This window comes from Camelus dromedarius, chromosome 15, assembly GCF_036321535.1.
Source record: "Camelus dromedarius isolate mCamDro1 chromosome 15, mCamDro1.pat, whole genome shotgun sequence".
In the NCBI taxonomy this organism is placed as follows: domain Eukaryota; kingdom Metazoa; phylum Chordata; class Mammalia; order Artiodactyla; family Camelidae; genus Camelus; species Camelus dromedarius.
Window position 1 is genome coordinate 53,922,679 of NC_087450.1, and position 20,998 is coordinate 53,943,676.

Genomic DNA, 20,998 nt, shown 5'->3' on the forward strand with positions numbered 1-20,998 from the left:
TTCTTGAGCTTCAGCGTACACCGAGGTGACCACAACTACCTCGAGACTGTCTCCATTCAGGATCACCTCCTGGGGAAACCCTACTCAGGGCAGTCACCAGAGGTTCCACTCAGGTCCTGTGCCAAAGTCACATACCCATAAACTTCACCTCACAAACCCAGAGCTTTCTTGAAGAAGAAAACCTATAAAATAACTTTAAAGTAAGACACAAACTCTCGTGAAAATACAGTCATCAAATTTATTATTTTCATTAGGTCACCGTTTATGAAGAATTCCTAAGACTGATGTTTCCTGACATGCAAGCGTTTGCATTAACAGCTTAAGTTACTATAAATACTGCTGCTTGTACTGCAGTACGACTATTTAGAGTTTTAATACTACAGCCTTTCATTATTCAGATCTTATTCAGGGTATGTTAAAATCAGAAGGTTCTGAACAGCTGGTTAGGAAGGTAGCCAAGATGCAGGAACGATGTCTGTGCCTCCTTTTCAAGGGCAGCCAACTCTTGAACTGTAGGTGCCAAAACATCCACGTGGCCTTTATAGTTTCCACCTGCGTCACACAGGTGAAAGCAACGTAAGTGACGTGCTTGAAATAACGTGTCAGCAATACTTTCGCTCAGTTGTATCAACTTAAACAGGGTTTCCAGCAACAGAAAGGTACTGCTGGGAAAGTCATCTCCAGAGCCCCGAGCTTTAAAAATGTTTCATCAGTTAAAATAAATGATACGGCCTTACGAACAGCTGTCCCAATACCCGTACCATCCCCTCCCCGATCCTCTTCTCCTTGGTTTAGAAACCACTAGTTTAGCCTGAATCTTAAAAAAAAATTTCAGGAATGAGCTAAGTGTACTGCAGGCAAAGGGAATAAGCAGCATCCTGGGTTACCACCGTTCAAAATGACCACTTTCCTTGTCTTTCCTAATGACTCCACAGATGTTCCACTATTCTTATGACATTAACCCCTCAAGAGAAGCAGCGAGGCCGCCATCCTGCATTCACCCAGAGATCACACAGCAAAACACGCGGCAAGACGGGCATGGACAGAGTGCTATGGGGGTAATAAGGAGGGGTGATTGACATGCTAAAAATACACACTTAACGTAAGGGAATGAAATGCTCTCTTCTTAAGCTAAAGCTCAAAAAAGAACAGATTCACATTTAAAACAGAATTAGAAGTAATGCAGTGCTTACCACCAATAGTCCTTTTTTGACCATAAGTAACTTTCCCATCAAATTCATCCACAGGTACCTTTATATCCGGCTCAACCTGAGAAATGGTACAGTTCAGATGTTCTTCTATCTCAGACAGCAACTAAGACAGGGAGAGGAAATTAAAGCATTTTAAAATAAAAATTTCATTTTAACAGTCCTGCATTTGAACAGCATTAAATAAAACCAGGAAGGCTATAATACTTAGCATAAATGGAAGTGAGATTTCTGAAGTGATAAACTCACAAGCTACAATTTATAAACTACAATAACACAGTCACTCACTACCTAACTGACAAAAAGACAAAAGCTGATACATAACTTTAATAGACAAATGCAGCCTATTTTTACCAACTTTAGTAAGATTTTTGTAAGTCTCACCTGCATCTCATTGTACCATATGGTACAGCCTCCATCTTCCTTGAGTCTTGTGTTGTAACACCCTTTTCCACGGCTGCTACATACATGGTACCAAACCTATATTAAAGAAAAAAAACATTAATATGTATGGAGACTGAAACATGCTAGATATCTTTGTTCTCAATTAGTTTTTTAAGACAGACTGCTGGTATGGGATGTCACCCAGCTACCACCACCATTCAGCAGCTCACTGACTAGGTTTTCTGAAAGAGTTCTTTTTGCCAGGAATCCAACACTTTTTCTAAAACAGACATCAACTACAGAAAGGAATTCTCAGGTAAAAATAAGGAGAAAGAAGCAAATGTTAGAGAATGCTAAATCAAGATTAGTATCAAAAATAGGGTTCAAGTGTTGTCTGTAAGATTATAATAAAGAAATAGCAAAAAGCAAAATGAACAATTAGTTTGGGCAACGAGTTTGTGGGAGTTCCTCACTCTTGGAACTCTTCTATAAATTTGTATCAAATTATTATATCAACTTATATCAAAATAATAAGTTAACCCTCTCTCCCATAAAATGTCTACCATGGCATGATGCCAGAGAGTTTAAATGCTTTTCTGTGAAAACAATTATATTAAAGCTATTAGGGAAGATTGTGCTTTGTATTTTCTCCTTTCTAAACTTCACCCTACTAGCCGTCAATTCAATGAATATAGAGAAAAAGATGCCATTAAAAAGTTCATTTACATTCCATATGCAACTGAATTCAGTGAAAGAAAAATCAAACTGCTTTTCCTTCCAACATCTAAAATGACAACACAAACAAAGAATATATGTAGCACTGAAAAGGTTACCTTCTCCTTTTCTGTTGCCACCAGGGAAATAGCCAGACCCATCCTGAAAGATTTTTAAAAGCCTTTATTAGACTTTACTCCTGAAGCACAGACGCTTAAAAAGGAAAAAGGAAATGACAGGGTTACCTCTCAGCTCTTCCCACTCTGCCAATTCGATGGACGTAGTTTTGCTTTTCATCAGGCAAGGTAACATTTATAACTGTAAAGAAAAACAGTTTATTACCAACTGGCATTAGTTCCTGAAATTTTCAAATATATTTGATGTTCTAAATATCTTAAACATATTTATGTACTCCATAAAATTCAAACTGCAAGCATAAAAACTTTTTTTACCATAAGGAACACCATGGATGTCAATTCCTCTGGCGGCTACATCTGTGCAAATCAAGAATCTTACATCTCCTTTCTAAAGAGAAGAGAGAGGAGAGGACGGAATTTATTAGTATGTGTGCTAAAAAATAAACACAAATGCCACTTTCCCACTAAATGAGACCTCTAGTAACTAATGTACCATCAGACCAGAGGTCCAGTCATTCATAATTCACTGGACCAAGTCTTAATTTTTAAATTATATATAAAGGGCCAAAACATGACATTTAAGGTGAATAAATCAGTGACTCATTTTTGCTTTTCTTTTTTCTTACATCAAAGTTATTAAACCATTGCTAAAATGTGTCTTTATCTTTAGAAATCCTGACTGGTAATTCAAAAGAAAGACAGAACAAAATGTAAAAACATTAAGCATTACTTTTATCCTTGCATTAAAATAAATTCAGAATACTACGTATTTTACCTCGAGGTTATACTTTTTGTGACAACAGATAAAATCCTAAAGAGAGTGGGCCCTTGATGCTTTTACCAAGAAAACACAAATTAGCCTTCAGATGTCATTTGTGCCCCCAAGGCACAGCAAAGTTATCAATTTGAAGTGGGGAAGGGCACACTGACTCCTGGTCCAACACAAAGCCCAGGACAGAGAAGGGGGACACATGCTGAAATGAGGCCATGTGCCATGCTTTAACAACCACATCAATTACGCTCAGCACGGACACATAATCCAAAGTTCCTAAGCCTAGTACATCCCACCTTTTTTCATATTATGGGTCTGAGAGAAAGGGTGTGTGTACTGCACCCTGGAGTAAACCCACTATGACAGACGGATGAGAACGCTCGTGGGTGGAGGCTCCCGACCTTGAATTCTAAAATGGCTCAAGTCCTACCCATCTACACGGAGAACTATGTAGCCTGCTCACAGGCTGCAAGCACATAACTGGGACAGTCTACCCCAAATAACTCAAAATGTATTTAATTCTACAAAACCATAGTCTGATACCTGTCTTAAACTAATCTGTAAATTATGTTTCCTATGGGTATTAAAACCAGCTACTAAATTTAAAAAAGGCTCACAGACATGATTTAACTATCCAGTGATGCTTCTTCTAAAAATATCTACCTGAAAGATTTAAACTAAAACTTAAGTTGAAAACTCTTATGACAGCAGTGTTGTTCCGACAGAGAATGTGTAATTAACCATTACAGTGGTGATGAGGACACACCAACAGAGGCAAAATGTTCTGAAATTCCTAGGACAAGAATTGCTTTAATAATATTAACTGGAACTGATTAAAACTAGATACAGCTCCCCTTTTAAGTATTAAGGAAATGCAGTCAGTCAGTTATCAGTACCTTGAACCTTTCCAAGTTTTGCTTCCTCTCGTGAGGCTTTCTGTCGCCATGAAGACAAACACATGAGAACTGGTGTCCTTTTTTATCAGGTCCTAGTGAACAGCACATTTAACAGTTAACCTTGGAAAACATTACGCCCGAGACTATGTCAAAAAATCAGTAACGTTTAGACTACAGTGGTATCATATACTTCTACGGAAATCTATACTCTAACCTGTCACAGAGCACGGTTAACAATTTCTGTCATAGGTGAAATGTCATTAAAATGAACTCCATGAGCATTAAAACTGATTTGCTTTGAAGGACATTTTAAGCAACCTTTCCCAATCTGAAGGAGCAGACACAGCAATATGCCAACCAAAATACATCAGTAAGAGAAAAATATCATGTGTAAAGCAGGGACCTCACCTATCCCACGTAAAGAAGAATCAAAAAGTAAACAAAAGAGATCGTTCTTGGAAGAACCAAACTAGACATTATGAAGTTCATGCCCTGACTAAAAGGCCACGCCCACAAGCTTGCTCTCCTCAATGTTTTCTAAGCCAACTCAGTCATCTGGCTTCCTGGCCAAAGCAGATTAGAAACAGCAAACGGGAAGGATGGAGAAGTGGTGTTTTCTAGGCAGGTGCAGTGGCAGCCAATCCTAAAAAAGAAACTCTTCAAGTAGATCCAGTAATAAAAAACAGTGCAGTCTGGACCCGAGTAAAAGCCAACAACGGCCTTCTAGAACTCAACAGGACCTCAACAGGCACCATCATGAGACAGCCCAAAATAACAAATACTCCACTGAACTACTCTCCACAGTACATTAGATTCCATAAAACACACTTCAGAATTTAAGGAAACGATACAGTTTGAAAGACATCCACCCAAAATGACTAGCCAAAAACTAATTATGCAGAAGAAAGAAATCACTAACTAGAACCTCCAAAAGCTTACAGCTAAGGTCGTACTGCATCCTGAACTGAGTCAGCTGGCTTAAGAAAACATCACAGACACCCCTAGTCCCTGGTTGAGGTGCATGTGTGGAGGAGAGATTCTCCTCCCGTAAAGTGCTGGAATCTGGGACGTATGAGGCTATTCTGGCTTCAATAATGGTTTGGGAAACTTGTTTTCTAGGCAGAAGTAACCAGAATACACAAAGAAGGAAGGTACAAGGAAGGAAGGACATTGCTGCTTGACCTTCGGCACTCCTAGCCACACAATCGACTCCTCCATTCAAAAGCAACATGGAAATGAAGAAAGATTTATTACAAAACAGTCACCATTACTAAAACAATCAAGCAAGTCTGTTTGCCAGGACTCTGGGGGAAAAAAAAAGTTACTGAACCATTCCCTATAATAAACAATGTAACATGTTTTATATGACCATTAGTTCACACTTTTTAAATTGTTCAAATTTTCCATATCCTTTTTGAGTTTTCTAGCTCCTTGATGTACATCAATTACCAAAAGAGATGTGTTAAAGCCTTCCCCACTATGGCAGAATTTGTCTGTTACTTTGTACTTCTGTCAGTTTCTACCTTATATATTTTAACTTATTATATTTTCCAACACAGCAGAACAGAAAGACTTCTAACAATGAACAGCTATATTCTCACCACCTAAACTTTACCACTAACATTTACTGTACTTGACCACAAACTATCTATCCACCCCTCTGTCCTATCAACTCATATTTCTGATACATTTCAATGTAAACTGCAGATATCAGTACACAGTTCAGCATGCATATCACCAACTAGAGTGCAGAATTTAGGGTTTTTTGTTTTCCTGTTGAAGCTGAAGTTACATACAAGGAAATATACAAATCTTTAGTGTACATTTGCTGAGTTTTGACAAATGCGTACACCTATATAGCCCGAAGCCCTATCAAGATACAGAAATCATCCACAAAGTACCTTCAATGCCCTTTCCCAGTTATCTGCACTCCCACCCTCCTGGGAACAGCCACTGTTCTGGTTTTTTTTCCCACTACAGATTAGTTTTGACTCTTCTAGAACTTCAACAAATGAAATCACATGGTATATACTCTGGTGTAAGAATTCTTTCATTCAGTATGCTTCTGAGATTCACCCACAGTTGAGTCTGTCAGCAGACTATTCCTTTTCAGTGCTGACTAGCAAGTATTCCATTGTATAAATACCTTGCATTTTGTTTAGCCATTCTTCTATTAATGGCCACTTAGTATACAGTTTGGAGCCATTATAAATAAAGCTGCTATAACCATCTTGCAGACATCTTTTCTCAATGTATGTTTTCACTTATCTTGGGTCACTACTCAGAGGAGGTGAACTGCTAGACCACAAGATAGGATGTTTAATTTTATAAAAAAACTATAAGACCTTTTACCAAAGTAATTGTACATCAACAATGTACGAGAGTTCTGGTTTCTCCACACTCACACCAAAATTTGGTGTTTTAAGTATTTTTAATCTAATCATTCTAATGAGTGTACAGTAGTAACACACTGTCATTTTATTTTGCATTTCCCTAATGACTGATTATACCTAGCATTTTTTTCAGGTTGGCTTACGTATTTGATGTTATAAGGAGCATAAGGTTATAAGCATTATATCTTCATTGTAGATTGAATACTTTATTAACAAAGTAACCCTTTTTATTTCTAGTAACATTTTTGTCTTAAAGCCTATGGCATGTCTTATTAACACAGTTAGACCAACTTTCTTTTGCTTAATATTTTAGCAGACATTTATATATTTTTTCATTCCCCTTCCTTTCAACCTTTCCATGTCCTCAGGTTTCAGGTAAGTTTCTTGTAAACAGCATGCAGCCTGATTTTATCCAGTCTAACAACGATGGCTCTTTATCAGAAGACTTCAGTCCACTGATGTGTATTATAGCATTTACTCAAATATTCAGATTTTTCCACCAGCTGTATTATTCTACAGTTTCTACAGCAACTGTTTTGCTTTTTCTCATTGTTCCCTTCTTCCTTTCTAACCTTTTTTTAGATTAAGTTTTTTTCCTCATTTGTTGGTTGAGAAGACATACATTCTATTATTTAACGATTACACTTAGAATTTTAACATTAATCAATAACTTTCCCTTTTTCCAAATGACATAAGGGCTTAGAAGGCTGCGAGTTACCTTCACTGTAATGAAACTGTCCCTGTGTGGAAAGTTACCTCATTGTTTTTCCCAGGGCTTATCATATGGAAAAGTACTGGATAAGCACAGATACTTACAATGCATCATCACTGCTTTACATTCTGGGCATGTACGCTATGCTGCACCAACGTGAGATTAATAATCTATTAAGTGAGGAAATAAACACAGTTTATTTCAAGTGAGGAAACATTACCTCCTCCTTGTTGCATAAAATACTGCTCCAAGTTATCACAGTCGATTTTGGTTCTACAGAAAATAATTGCTTGATCCATCTTGTGCTCCTTGATCGCTCGGACAGCATACTCCCCCTTCAGGATTTTAATAGCTTCAGACCACATCTCTTGAATAACACAAGAACAACAAAAAAAAACCCACCAGAATTTCAATCTTAAACTGTCACAAATGCACATAATTACAATCATAGACTTATTGCTTAACTCACCAAAAAAAATCAACTTTAATACATGTATTATAGACAAAATCAAGAAATAAGAAGATAGGATGAAATGGGGAGATAATCCACTTGTCCATTTATTTTCATTTCTCTTAGTGTTTTTTATGCCAGTTTATGGGCTACCAAAACACCCACCACCATACCTCTTGTAAAGGAAAATGTACATGTACACACACACAGACCCCCACCCACACACAACACTCTGCTCTTCCCTCTCATGGAGAACTAATCATATTCCGCCAAGGATTAACTTCCCTAAACGCTCAATAAATGTTTACTCAATCACTTTAAACCCTTTAAAATATAGTAAATGTACCTTCTGAATCAATCTAAACACCAGGCAATTCACAATTCACTCTGTGAAATAAAAATTCTACATCAAACCTAGTTAGTAATTTTTTTAGTTGCCATCCTCCAAATGTCTATTTTCCAGCATGAAGCTGGGCTACAGTTACTCCTCAGCTGTCTAATAAAAAATTTTAATTCTGTAACCCACCAAGCCTAAGGTCTCTCTAATTGTAGTAAAAATTAAGCAAAACTTTAACAAGGAAAAATAATATGAAGCAGTAAGAACTGTTATTTTATAAAATGCAGTCCCAAACGGTGGGATGATGCATTAGTTTGTCTACCAGTGTCTCTGCTCCTCCCCAACAATAAGGCAACAATAAGGCCAGGTGAGCACGCACCTTATAAATCTGGAGCTGTACATAAAACTAAGTTCAAAGGTACTCTCTTTAACCAAAACGTCAGATAATTCACCTTTCAGAGACCTGTCAAAAACCTACCAATGAATCCGACCATGAACAAAAATGCAGTCTAACCCTTGCCAGTGATCCACCTGAGACGTGTGATATCAGACACCTGCCCTAATGGGTTGAAGATGGAATCTAGGTTCTAAGCACTATTCCTGTATCAGGATGTGTCTCCATGTATCTTTGAAATACTGTGTACCTAAATAAACTGGCTCAATTCTGCTCAGAAGCACCTTCACTGAACCAAAATGGTTATAGTGGTAGATTTATGTCTCCTTAATCACACAAGAAGAATCAGTAAACTATTTCAAGATCCTTTCTGTATCTTTCACAAAGCTGTGGCTAAAGATACTTCCCTTTGTTACTTAATTCTCAGATATGAAGCCTCTAGGTGGCATTTCTCTTGGAATTCAGGGCCAATGTAGAATTTGTCACCAGAGAAATTTGCTGGTTTCCTAGGAAAATGAGAATTCTATAATCTAAAATATTTTATTTTGATCCCAGGAGACTAATACCTTCAATTCAGTGATTGATAATCCTCTAAGTTTACTGCTATCAGCTTTTCCCCCATTTCTTCATTATTTTTATTTCTTTATTTTCAGATTTCCTGTTCCTTCACGAAGAGTCGATAGGGCATAAATTCAAAAAAACAAATCAATTCATTTTCAAAATCTTTCAGCACATTTTGTTGATTCTTCTAACTCACCTGGACTGTTAGCACCGGGTCTTGTGTTATCTTTTGTGTGCACCTCATCAGTCTATCCAGAGGGAAAGGTAACAAAAGAGGTGAGGAGCGGTTAAGTAATGATTCAGAACAGGTATTGTTTTTTTTAAAGGAAGAACTGTATCTAACTTTAGACTGCATTCCATACATACATCTTTATAACTGACAGGCAAAATCATTCTTCTGATTCAGAAAAACCTTTTATTAACTGTAGGTCTAAAGCTAATTAATTTTAAATGTAATAATAATAATAACGCAAAGGTAGTTTTTGGCATATTGTGTATTTACAATAAACATAACCTTATTATTATATTAACGTAAATCTACCAGCAGTGGAAAAAAATGAAAAGACAGACACATGAAATTGATTTTTAGGAAAATAAGGCACATTAAGAAGAGTCTAAAACACTCCTAAAAATGGAAATCACTGTATCAGAAAGTAGACACACACATACATAGAGCGTGGCGGGGGGTAACCCTATTTACTTAGAGAAAAGTAAAGCACGAGCGCATCGCTTATTCCACACCTTACAGACCTAAAGTTTTCTGGTCGATGTGCCAGCCTTCTCTTTTCTTAAAGGTACAGTATCTGGTTGCTTTAAGCATCACCAAGAGCCCAAGGTTAAATTAGCTCATGAATGCCGACTTCTACACAGTATTTGTTAACGTCATAAAGTACTTACTCTAATGTGGTTTTTGCCAAGCCTCTCCCAGAGTCTGTCAGCTTTGGGATTCACGGGCACAACAACGTGGTGCACAGTATCTGGAACAGAATCTTCTCCTTTCAAATCCACCCAGGTAGGAAAGTGCATTATCTTCTCAGACAGTTTCTTCACATCAAAAGAATGCAAAGTGGCTGAGCAGACAATCACCTAAGAACAGAAAAATCAAACTTTAGATAAGCTTTTAGTTTATTATAATTTATAATTATTCTACCATACAAATACAGATGGGGGGCGCAAATTATGCTAAACCTGGAATCTAAAGGCACGTGCGCTACCTGACTCTGGAGCAACAACTAGGGGGTGACTTTGGGCGGGTTAGTCTCTCTGAGCTTCCGTCCTCTCACTGCCACAGAAACCACGCCATCTACTCCTCAAGGTCCTACAGAAACTAAGTAGGATGGAAAGGCTTTTAAAAATCTTAAGTCGTAAGTTACTACCTGTCCCCTTCCCTTACAAGCCTCTACCTCTCTAATTCTTCCTAAGAAAACAGAATGAGAGAGTAATATTTTAAGAATTACTAAGGAAACAACTGCTTTTTAACAGCTCAAGGCATTTTTCCTTCAAAGAGTCTAGAATATAAACCCTGAAGGCTCTGTAGGGAAAAAAAACAAAAACAAAAACTAAGAATCTTTTATTTACAGTCTTCTGTAAACACCTAAGTAATTTCTTCAAATTCCCTTCACCTGTATTTCTAAAAGCAGCTCCTAAGACTGCTTCCTTTGTGGGTACCATTTAATCAGGTAATGAAGAAAATGTTTCATACAGTAGTTAACTTAATTAGAGGAGCCTAAAACAAAATGTGAATGTAAAACAAAAAAAAGCGAGCATCCATAACAACTGTCTACATGTATTTCAACGTGCATTAGTTATTTTATACCTGAAGTCTTTTTCCGTCAGAGGTAATCTGAGGAATCTGATTGTGAATCCTGTTTATAAAATCAGAGTACCCTTGAGAAAGAAGGCCATCCTGCACAAGAAGCAAAGAAAAGTATAAGACTTCTTAATCAGTATCTAAATTTTTCTTTCCTAAATCAAATGTAAAACTTAAGATATGGAAACTAATTCATTCACATACATATCTCCATATTTTCAAAATAATTTTTTTCTATTGGATATTGAACAAGGTACAAATTCAAGTTTAAATTCCATGTGACTACAATATGAAAAAGCTGACAGTAACTCAAAAACCATACTCTGGTATTCTAAAATGAATATAAGAGTTAACAGCTCTGATCACATCTCCTTACAGATATGATTTTTTTTACCATTTTGTATTGATTTATAATCATTTTACAATGTTGTATCAAATTCCAGTATACAGCACAGTTTTTCAGTTATACATGAACATATATATATTCATTGTCACATTTTTTCCTCCGTGGGCTACCATAAGATCTTGTATATATTTCCCTATGCTATACAGTATAATCTTGTTTATCTATTCTACAATTTTGAAATCCCAGATTTTAATATGAAAAAACGAAAACCTTCAGTGTTGAAAATGACTTCAGCTTGAAAATAATTTGGAACTATGTCTCAAGAGCCTCAAATACACTAATGCAATTTGTACTGTGTAAAAACAAGTATGTACCAGCACGATAACTGTTTGCAGTAATAAACAAACCTACATAACTAGTAATTAAAGTGGTTAATCAGCCACGAAGTATGTATATAAGGGACCACTGGACAGCCTTTAAAACCTGTTAACAAAAATGTGACAATGAATATATGTATGTTCATGTATAACTGAAAATTTGTGCTCTACACTGGAATTTGACACAACATTGTAAAATGACTATAACTCAATAAAAAAAAGTTTAAAAAAAAAACCTGTTTACAAATATGACATGAAATATTCATGCCCCACAGCAAAAAAGGTTTCCCAGGTTCCACAGAGCCTGATTGCAACCACATAAAACAGAATTTACATATATGTATAACTGAATCACTCTGCTGTACACCTGAAACATTGTAAATCAACTATACGTCAGTGAAAAAAATACTGTTCATACAGATATAAGGAGTGAATGAAAATATGCCAAACTGGTGACAATGTTTCTCTCTAGGTCGTAGGATCCTGACTGAATTGTACTTTTTCTTCATCATTTTGCATATTTGATCTCCAAAAACATAAGCAAACTTTATTTTTAAAAAAGCATGAGTATATTTCAACATACAGCTTCATCCAGGACCAGGAATCTAACTTGGGATAAGTTCAGTTTTCCAGTCGAGACCAAATCATCCAGTCTTCCCGGTGTGCCAACGACTATATCTACCTGGAAATATCAAAAAGGAGCACCTAATGAAAACTGAAGAACTATTACAATTACCTTAAAATAACAACCACCAATGGTCTGCTTACAATAAAAACACGCATATTGAAGTAGTCACAGTCAACTCTAAAAGTGCAAAAGATGAATTCTAGATAATGCCGTATTATTAAACTTGTATCTGGTTTGAGATCAATGTGAAGATTTTGGCAACTGTTTTTGACATTTTTAACTGTTATATGCAGTCTAATATGTAACATTTGTGTTTTCCAAGTGAAAAATCAGGTGAATTTATAGGAACTCTGAAATTAAACCAGGATTCAAATTCCAGCTGCACCATTATCCACCTGTGTGACCTCAACTTAATAATCTCTTCTAGTTTCAATTTTCTCATTTTTTAAGTGGGTGATGAAATGGGTAATACCTTCTGCTCTGCAAGATGGTTGTGATAATTACAAGATGAGACACGTAATGATTTGATGCCAAGTGTACCGGGGTGCTTGATAAGTTTGGTTATGATTAATAATGATGATGACCTGACTAATCCAGGAAAACAACTATTATTATTTGTCAGGTGCTGATAATGAACGTGCATTGTGCTAACGTTTTACAAGCATGTATCATCTCATGTAACCACTAAGGTTACTACTTTTATTAACTACTATTATTATTCCTATTTTTAAATGAATAAACTGAAGTTTAAAATTCTAAATTCATAAGAACTTAGCAGATACAGCCAGGAAATATTCAAACTGGGATTCAAACTCTAAGTCCAAACATGAGAAAAGGTCTGATTCAATATGACCAAGTTTTATTTAACTTTTTATTATAAAAAGTCTCAGATATACACAAAGAGACTAGTATAATGAGTCCCCATGCCAGTACAAATAATTAACAGTATTTCCTATTCTCAAATACACACACATAAAACCCACACATCTTTCAATCAACCCCATGGTACAGTGATTAGGAACATGGGCTCTGAAGTAAGCTCTACTTGTGAGTTGCAAGATCTGGGGCAAATTAACATTCAGTCTGAGCCCTCTTCCCGATCTGTGAAAACAGGAAGCGCACCATCACAAAGGGCTGTTGTGAGGGCTGAGTAACAAAACGTGTACAATGCATTTCCCAGGGCCTGGCCCATTTCTAGAAAGTAGTCAATGAAGGCGAAGGATTTTTCAAGTGTGTATATGGATGTATGCATGTGAGCACAGATAAGGTATTACATAAAACCAGTCAATAAATTAAGACAGTTCAGAACTTCTACGCTTTATCAACAGGCAGAGATAATCCCTGCTCTTCTTCACTTGCTTTCTCCATTCCAGACTAAACACATACCTGTCCCCTAACAAATTCATCACTGTCATCTCATTACTTTAATATCTAAATTCTTGAAAATTAGAAAAGTACTGTGCTGAATGGACTTTTAATCCAAAAGAAGGCATTTTATATTCCCATGAAAAATGAAAGACATTTCTGAGGCTATTATTTCAACTGTATTGATAACTATAAGCAAGTCTCAATTAATCTAGAAAATACTGTCTGAAAGTATGAAGATAAAACCTGTTCGATGCCTTAAGAATCTCCTATGGGCCAAACACTGTGACAGGTACTGCACACAGCAATGAACAAAATACCACTCTGGTTCTCTGTGTACTATCTCTTCACCACAGGATTCTAACCCACCATGTAAGTTTCCTCCCTCCTCAATTTCAGTAGGTGGAGTCAGCATAGAAACAGACATCAGGTCTCTCAGGTTAAAAAACAAAAACAAAAACAAGGTCAGTTACACTGGAAAAGCCTGAGAGAAATATTTACATGACTTGGATAATAGCACCAACCACGTCTTCAGGCCTGACTGAACACGCTGCGTAACTGCCCAACTTTAAAAGATTACAAAATTTACATAGTTCTCTTCCCTGACTTCAAAGCCAACTTCTGCCTGCAGTGTAAGACGTAACACAGGGCTAAGGCTGAGCCAGAGGCTGGGGGCAGATAACAGAAGTAGAGAATGTAAGACACGAAGAAAAGCAGAGAGAACATATCAGATCCCCTAAGTGGAATGGAACTGAGTCCTGCCAAGAAAGCTACGGAATGACACTGCCTTTACTTTGCCTTTAGCGTCAGCCAGTACCAAATTTTAGATCTGACTGGCAAAAGCAGATCTAATCCCCTAAAAACTCTGTAGCTAGAAAATGTAAGTTAAGAAACTTAATAACTTATGGGGAAAATGAATTTGGGTTTGAGGAACTAAGATAGAGAATGGACGTATTAAATCTCTTTTATAACCACTAAAATATAACACATCAAATAAGAACACAGCAAAGCAGTATTATCATCTTAGAACACTATTAAGTAGAGTAATATGATTCCATGCCCTTAATATGCCACACCAGTCAAACATAAACCATTCAGCATAAAATTCCACTTGTCAGGGGCACCAGTGTAACTGGAAAGAGAACACACTTGCTCACCATGGCTCAGTATCAGGTGGTTTAGATTAAATGATAAAATATTCAGAGAAGAAAATGGAAGAGAAATTTGTAAGGAGAAAGTTACTTCCTACATACGAAATATTTTATGAAGTCCTACTCGTATCTGAATTGACGAGCAGTTAAGGGTTTCCCAAACTTCTTCCCCAGTAATGAAAATCACAGTTCTAGGTTTGTCCTTTGTAAGCACACAGCCTTTAAGACTTCCCTGTACACAAACCTGAACTCATCCCCCTCCTGCTGGAACCACTCTCACCACTCCTCAGCCTTCCCAAGGCTCCCTGCCAAAATTTCCACATTCTCTGCAATTCGCTTCATCCCCATTTCTATTCTTAACTCCAGTTTCTTTCTCAATTATCCCCAGAAGAAAGGACTTTTAATGCATAAAAATGGGAAAGAAATTCTCAAGTGCTCAAATGACAAACCCAAAAAGAAAAAAAAAAAATTCATGTGTTGAATTTTGCATGGGGTGTTCAGAAGAGACTCCTGTGCTATATATTTTTGGGAAAAGGAATACAGGTAAGACATTTTTGAAAAATATATACACTTTTGACCTTGTCTCATTTTAGCCTCATTTGGTATTTCTTGAAACACAACAGAACTATAAAGCCAAAATGACGTATTTCTTTTTAAAAATTAAAAGTACAACTTACCCCATTATCCAAAACAGAGAGCTGATCGCGTGCTGCAACGCCTCCAATGATCAGAAGCTCCCTGAAATAAATACCAGAAAAATAATGCAGAACAAGATTAAAGCTTGCTTTATTGTTTGTTTTGTTTGTTTGTTTTTTGGAGGGTAGATATTAAAATTGAGTAACTGAGAAAGAACCTACAACAAAAGTCTGGAGAAGGAAAGAAACAAGGCACCTTATTCCAGTGACTATATAAAATGCTAACACACAGTGAAGTAACCAAGGAGAATGTGAAAGCCTGGAACCCAGAAAACATCAGTCCTCATCTATACATATATCCTTCTGTATTAGGGTAATTCCACGTGCCCCCAAATCTGGTTTCAATCTACCTTTTTAGACACATGTGGCTGTATGTGTATAAAATATATACTCTAAAAGAATATATAAACGTCAATTTTAAAAAGTTGCCTCCAGGTAGGATAATTAAAAACTGGGGGATGGGGGTGAAAGGAGACTTACTTTTCACAGAATAGTCTTTTGTGTTGTTTGAATTTTTCTCATTCCAAATACTTCTAAAAATAGATTTAGATTAAAAAAATACTGCCCTGTGCCAAGACAATGAGGGGAGAAGAATAGTCTTTTCTAAAAAAGGCGCTAGAACAAATGGATATGCACGTGCAACACAATGACGCCAAACCTCTTCTTTATGCCGTGCACAAAAATTACTCAAAATGAACCTCAGACCTAAATAAGACCTACAACTGTAACACTTTAGAACAAAACACAAGAGTAAATTTTCATGACCTCAGGTTAGGCAAAGTCCCTTACAACACCAAAAAAAAAAAAAAGCAGCAAATGAAAAAAATAGATAAATTGGACTTCATCAAAATTAAAACCTTTTGTACTTCAAAGGATACTACCAAGAGAATGAAAACGCCCATAGAATGAGAGAAAACATTTGCTAATCATGTATCTAATCATATTATACATCTGATATGTATCAGAATAAAGAACTCTTACAACCCAATTGAAAAATGGGGAAAGAATCTGGACATTACAAAAGGCCAATAAGCACACAAAAAGATGTTCAACATGATTAGCCACAAAGGAAATGCAAACCAAAACCACAGTCAGATACCACTTCACACCCTAAAGACAGAAAATAAATTGAGGATGTGGAGAAACTGGAACCCTCACACGTTACTGGCAGGAACATGAAATAGTGCTGTCACTCTGGAAAACAGCTGGGCGGTCCCTGAAGATGTTACACATGAAGGAACTATCTGATCCAGCAATTCCACTCCCGGGTATGCAACCAGGAGAAATGAAAATGTGTGTCCACAGAAAACTCTGTAACTAATGTTTATAGCACGGTACCCCAAAATTAGAAACAACACAAATGTCCATCAACTAATGAACAGATTAACAAAAATGTGGTATATGCAGATAATGGGATACTTCTGGGCAATAAAAAGGAATTAAGTACTGGTACATGATATAATGCTGATGAAACATTAAACACATTAAAACATTATGCTACATGAGAGAAGTCAGTCACAAAAGGGCACATATTGTCGCATTCCATTTACATAAAATGTCCAAAATAGGCAATCCTATGGACGGAAAATCAGTCAGTGGCTTCCTAGGGACAGGAAGGTTAGAGGGAAACAGGAGAGACTGCTCAGAGGTATGGTGTTTCTTCTGAGGGGGAGAAAAAAGTTCTAAAATTGGTTTTGGTGGTTGCATAATTCTGTGAATATAGTAAAAACTAAAACAACTTGTACACTTTAAAGAGTGAATTGTATGGTATGTGAATTATGTCTCATGACAGCTAGTTACAAAAAGACTGTCTCATTTTAATAAACAGCAAACAAAATTATTTCCAGGGGCAGCCAGACAACTTTTAATCAAAACTACCAAGGTGGGAGGGTATAGCACAGTGGCTGAGCACGTGCTTAGCATGCACGAAGTTCTAGGTTCAACACCCAATATCTCCACTAAAAATAAATAAATAAGCCCAATTACCTCTCCCCAAAAAATAAGCAAAAAAAAGTAAGAAGTAACTACCAACTACGTTCATTTATTAATTTTATTCTTATTTGGCCATTCATTTAAAAAAACACCAGAAAACACCAGGAAATGATGTTAGCAGTGAATCTTACAATTCTACAACTGATTAAAAAATGGCTTCATGATTGCCTACCATTACCTTAAGCGACCTAGATAATAAAAATGACCAAACCAAACAAAAAGCCTTCTAGTCTGTGGACATCCATTACCTTAGCATAGACCCTAAGCACTCTAAAGTCATTACGTTTCCTGAATCAGGTAACACGAGATGCCAGACTGGCTACTTAGAATCACCTGGCAGAGCTGCCATTCTTCCCTGAAAAAGAAACAAAAGAGTTCCAATTCCTATTTCCTGGAAAATCTGATTTAGTATATCCAGCGGAGGAACCAAAACATCTGTATTTTTAATTGAGGCCCCTGAGTTCCTAGGTTTGCTAACTATGCTCCTAAATCTATCATTTCTTCTACAAAACTTTACTCTTATTCACCTTCCTAATCATATATATTTTTATCCCTATGAATTTAGCAGAAGAAAAATGTACATGCACATAACAATCTGTGCTTGTGCGCAAAGTGTAGGGCTGAGGAATGTTAACAGACCAGCCCGTGCCCTAAGGAGGGTAAGGCTGAGCTGGGACGAGGAGAGCCCACTGTTTCAGACGAGAAGCACCAGCGCATGGCCGAGTGGAGGGACCGAGGGGAGGCATACACAGTGGTACCCGAGGAGGGAGAAAGGACTGAGCCGGTACAGACACGTCAGCTTCCCAGAAAGACCAGGACTTGAGCTGGGTCTTCAAAAAAGGAAAAGGCTCATTTGTACTAAATACCAAAATGCGTAACACGCAGTTTCACCATCTTAACAAATAAACTGACTTTATTATCCATCTTCTTTTCCCGCCTTTGTTCAGATGCATGTTAACCTTTACACACAATTACAGCGTGAAAATCAATTCATATTAGCATTTTACATTCTTCTAAGAACACTTTCAGGAGAGTTCTGAGCCTCACACGGGGCAGACACTCTGGTTATTCCTCTCACGGTGACTCCCTGTCGTGCCCTCGGGGCATCTTATCCCACTACTTTCGATGTTTCCATCCCCTCCACGCCACCTCACACTCCCACACGTAATTCTATGAAGGCAGAGACTAATTCTCACTGTCATTCCCTGATCCTTAGCCTAAGTCTTCTCACGTGGTAGGTACTCAAATAGTTACTGAAAGAGTGAAATGCATCAATCCTCAAAACAAAATTAGGAATTATTTTACCCAGAAAGCTTTACTAAGTATAAGCTTATCCCTGAATGAGTTGAATTTACAGGATGGATGTATATTAAAAAGATGGGCTGTGTGACATCAATAATTCAAAGTTTCTGAAGTTAGATCGTGGTTATGGTTGCACAACCTTGTGACCATACTAAAAACCACTGTATTGTACCTTTTAAACAGTGAATTTTACGGTGTGTGACTTATATTTTATTAAGAACCAAGCAAAATTAATAAAAATCAACTAGCAAATCAACTGAGAGTAGTTTACTTACATGGCATGGCCCCCCTCAAGTTACAAGGGATTCCTACTGAGCAAGCAGTTCCACAAGATGACAAGACTTAAGGTCTCCCCCCAGGGACAGAAAGAGCCCTCGAACTACGGAACTACGGTGACCAGTCCGAATGCCCAAAGGGGAGAAGGTCACCACTGCGAGGCAGGCTAGAATTCACCTCGCCAAGTCAGTTTACCAACATGCTAGAAACAGAGCAATGTGCTTTCTATGCAAATCAAGTGATGAAAGAAATGGCCGCTTTAAAGAATTAATTTTCACTCCGATATCGTTTCGCAAACCAGGACTCTTCAAGTAAGAGGCACAGGAAAAATCTCAACTTACTTTTTTAAAGTCAAACTTACCTCTATCTTAAATAGAAGTTTTATACAGAAACTATTCGTTACTATAAATCAATGTTCAATATATTTACACACTCATGCACTGCATATGGACACACACTGAATCTCTTCCTCAGTTTTTTCTACTTTACTCTTCTTCCGAAACTCCTCAGACCTTAAGACATTAGGCGTTTAAGCACAAAAGGAAGCTTTACCTTAATTTAGGGTTATCGATATATTTCTTAAACTGCTTGACGTTATTCAAAGTTTGTTCAGCTAACTCTCGGGAAGGTTCGACAATGAGAGCTTTCGGAGCATTGGGGAGAAACTTGGTTTGTGCCACCTGCGCGTTACCTTAAGAGAATAATAAAGATTAGAAGACACTCAGATCACAGCTTAGAATACCTTTATTTGTAAAACATGAGTGCAAATATTCCAACATCAAAATTTTAAATAACAATTACCAAAGGGTATCGGAGATAGTCAAACAAAATTAAGACTCCTAAAATGAACTAAGACTTCTTTAAACCTACTGGCCGTAACTGAAATTGATTATATGCTTTGTGATAAATTAAATGAGCTATGAAATGAACTTATTTTTAAACAACTGGAACAGATTAGGCAGTACTACAGGTGAGAGTAGGTACGCACTCTAGAGTCAGGCTGTTTGCGTCTGAATTCAGTTCTGCCACTCACTTGTCTGTGAGTTACTTCATGTCCCTATTCCTCAAGTTCTCCGTCTGCAAAACAACCTTACAGGACTGCTGTGAAGATTAAATAATGCAGGTGACACAGTATCACCGCACTTACTGAGCACACAATTTATAAATACTGAGGCACCATCATCATCATGACTGGGTTCCCCAAAATGCCTAAACTGAAACTAAATACTTGGAGTCTATGAATTAGGCTTGGAAACTGACATTTACTGACGTGTTCAATAAAGATGCTGACTAAGCCAGCAAAGGGAGTATATGTAACTCACTACAAGAAGCCCTGTCACTGGAGTTTGCGCCAATACCCCATTCCTGAACTCCATACCCCCTCAGGTGCAATACCTGTGTGCTGTGATTTGACCACGTAACTATCCAGTGCCTTGGCAAGGGCAACGAAACCATCTTTGGGCGGAAACTTAAATTCTTCTTCCCCGAAGTTAAATTTTAGTTCAGCATTCTAGCATTGAATAAAGGAGAAAATGGAAATTCTTAACCTAAAAGCAAACTAACCAATACGAATTAATGCAGATCAAAGAAGTTTATGAGTACAGCAAATTTTTCTAATTACCTTCAAAACACAGGCAGGAAACAGGGCTTGGTTCTTCAAATGTGGTGGTATTTCAAATGCTAGACCGAGGTCTTTTCCTTAAAAAAAAAAAAAAAGAGAGAGATTGAAACTACCAGAAAAGAACTTCCACACACTCGAACCATCAGATCTACCAACCTACCCCCTATAAGGCCCTACATGGCCTGGCCTCACCACCTCCCCCCATGCTCAGTGTGCTCCAGACCCCCTGGCCGCCTCACTGTTCAAATACCCCAAGCACGCTTTCATCTCAGGACCTTTGCAATTACTGGCCCCTCTGCCTGAAAGGCTCTTCCAAGATATCCACATGGCTCACCACCCAACTCATTCATATTTCTACTCACATGTCACCATATCAAAAAAGCCTTCTCTGACCACCACAGACGGCCATCACTCTCCACTTCCTGACCCCGATTTAGACGCTCCCTCGGCGCAGCTGTTCCCACCTAACGAATCAT

General features: G+C 37.4%; 1 protein-coding gene across 2 annotated transcripts in view; it reads right to left on the bottom strand.

The window, feature by feature from the left end:
- Positions 1 to 224: 224 nt before the first annotated feature.
- Positions 225 to 20,998, bottom strand: part of DDX1 (DEAD-box helicase 1) — a 35,867-nt gene continuing 15,093 nt past the window's right edge. For both annotated transcript variants that reach the window (XM_010989671.3, XM_010989670.3), the window contains exons 11-26: positions 20,523 to 20,599; positions 20,297 to 20,411; positions 19,454 to 19,592; positions 15,314 to 15,374; positions 12,076 to 12,174; positions 10,776 to 10,865; positions 9,857 to 10,045; positions 9,156 to 9,207; positions 7,437 to 7,583; positions 4,112 to 4,203; positions 2,759 to 2,831; positions 2,552 to 2,624; positions 2,426 to 2,468; positions 1,593 to 1,688; positions 1,194 to 1,314; positions 225 to 552 (exon numbers count right to left, since the gene is read on the bottom strand). In XM_010989671.3, coding sequence (XP_010987973.1) covers positions 422 to 552; positions 1,194 to 1,314; positions 1,593 to 1,688; positions 2,426 to 2,468; positions 2,552 to 2,624; positions 2,759 to 2,831; positions 4,112 to 4,203; positions 7,437 to 7,583; positions 9,156 to 9,207; positions 9,857 to 10,045; positions 10,776 to 10,865; positions 12,076 to 12,174; positions 15,314 to 15,374; positions 19,454 to 19,592; positions 20,297 to 20,411; positions 20,523 to 20,599 — 1,598 coding nt within the window. In that variant the 3' untranslated portion in view covers positions 225 to 421. The remainder of the gene's footprint in view (positions 553 to 1,193; positions 1,315 to 1,592; positions 1,689 to 2,425; positions 2,469 to 2,551; positions 2,625 to 2,758; positions 2,832 to 4,111; positions 4,204 to 7,436; positions 7,584 to 9,155; positions 9,208 to 9,856; positions 10,046 to 10,775; positions 10,866 to 12,075; positions 12,175 to 15,313; positions 15,375 to 19,453; positions 19,593 to 20,296; positions 20,412 to 20,522; positions 20,600 to 20,998) is intronic.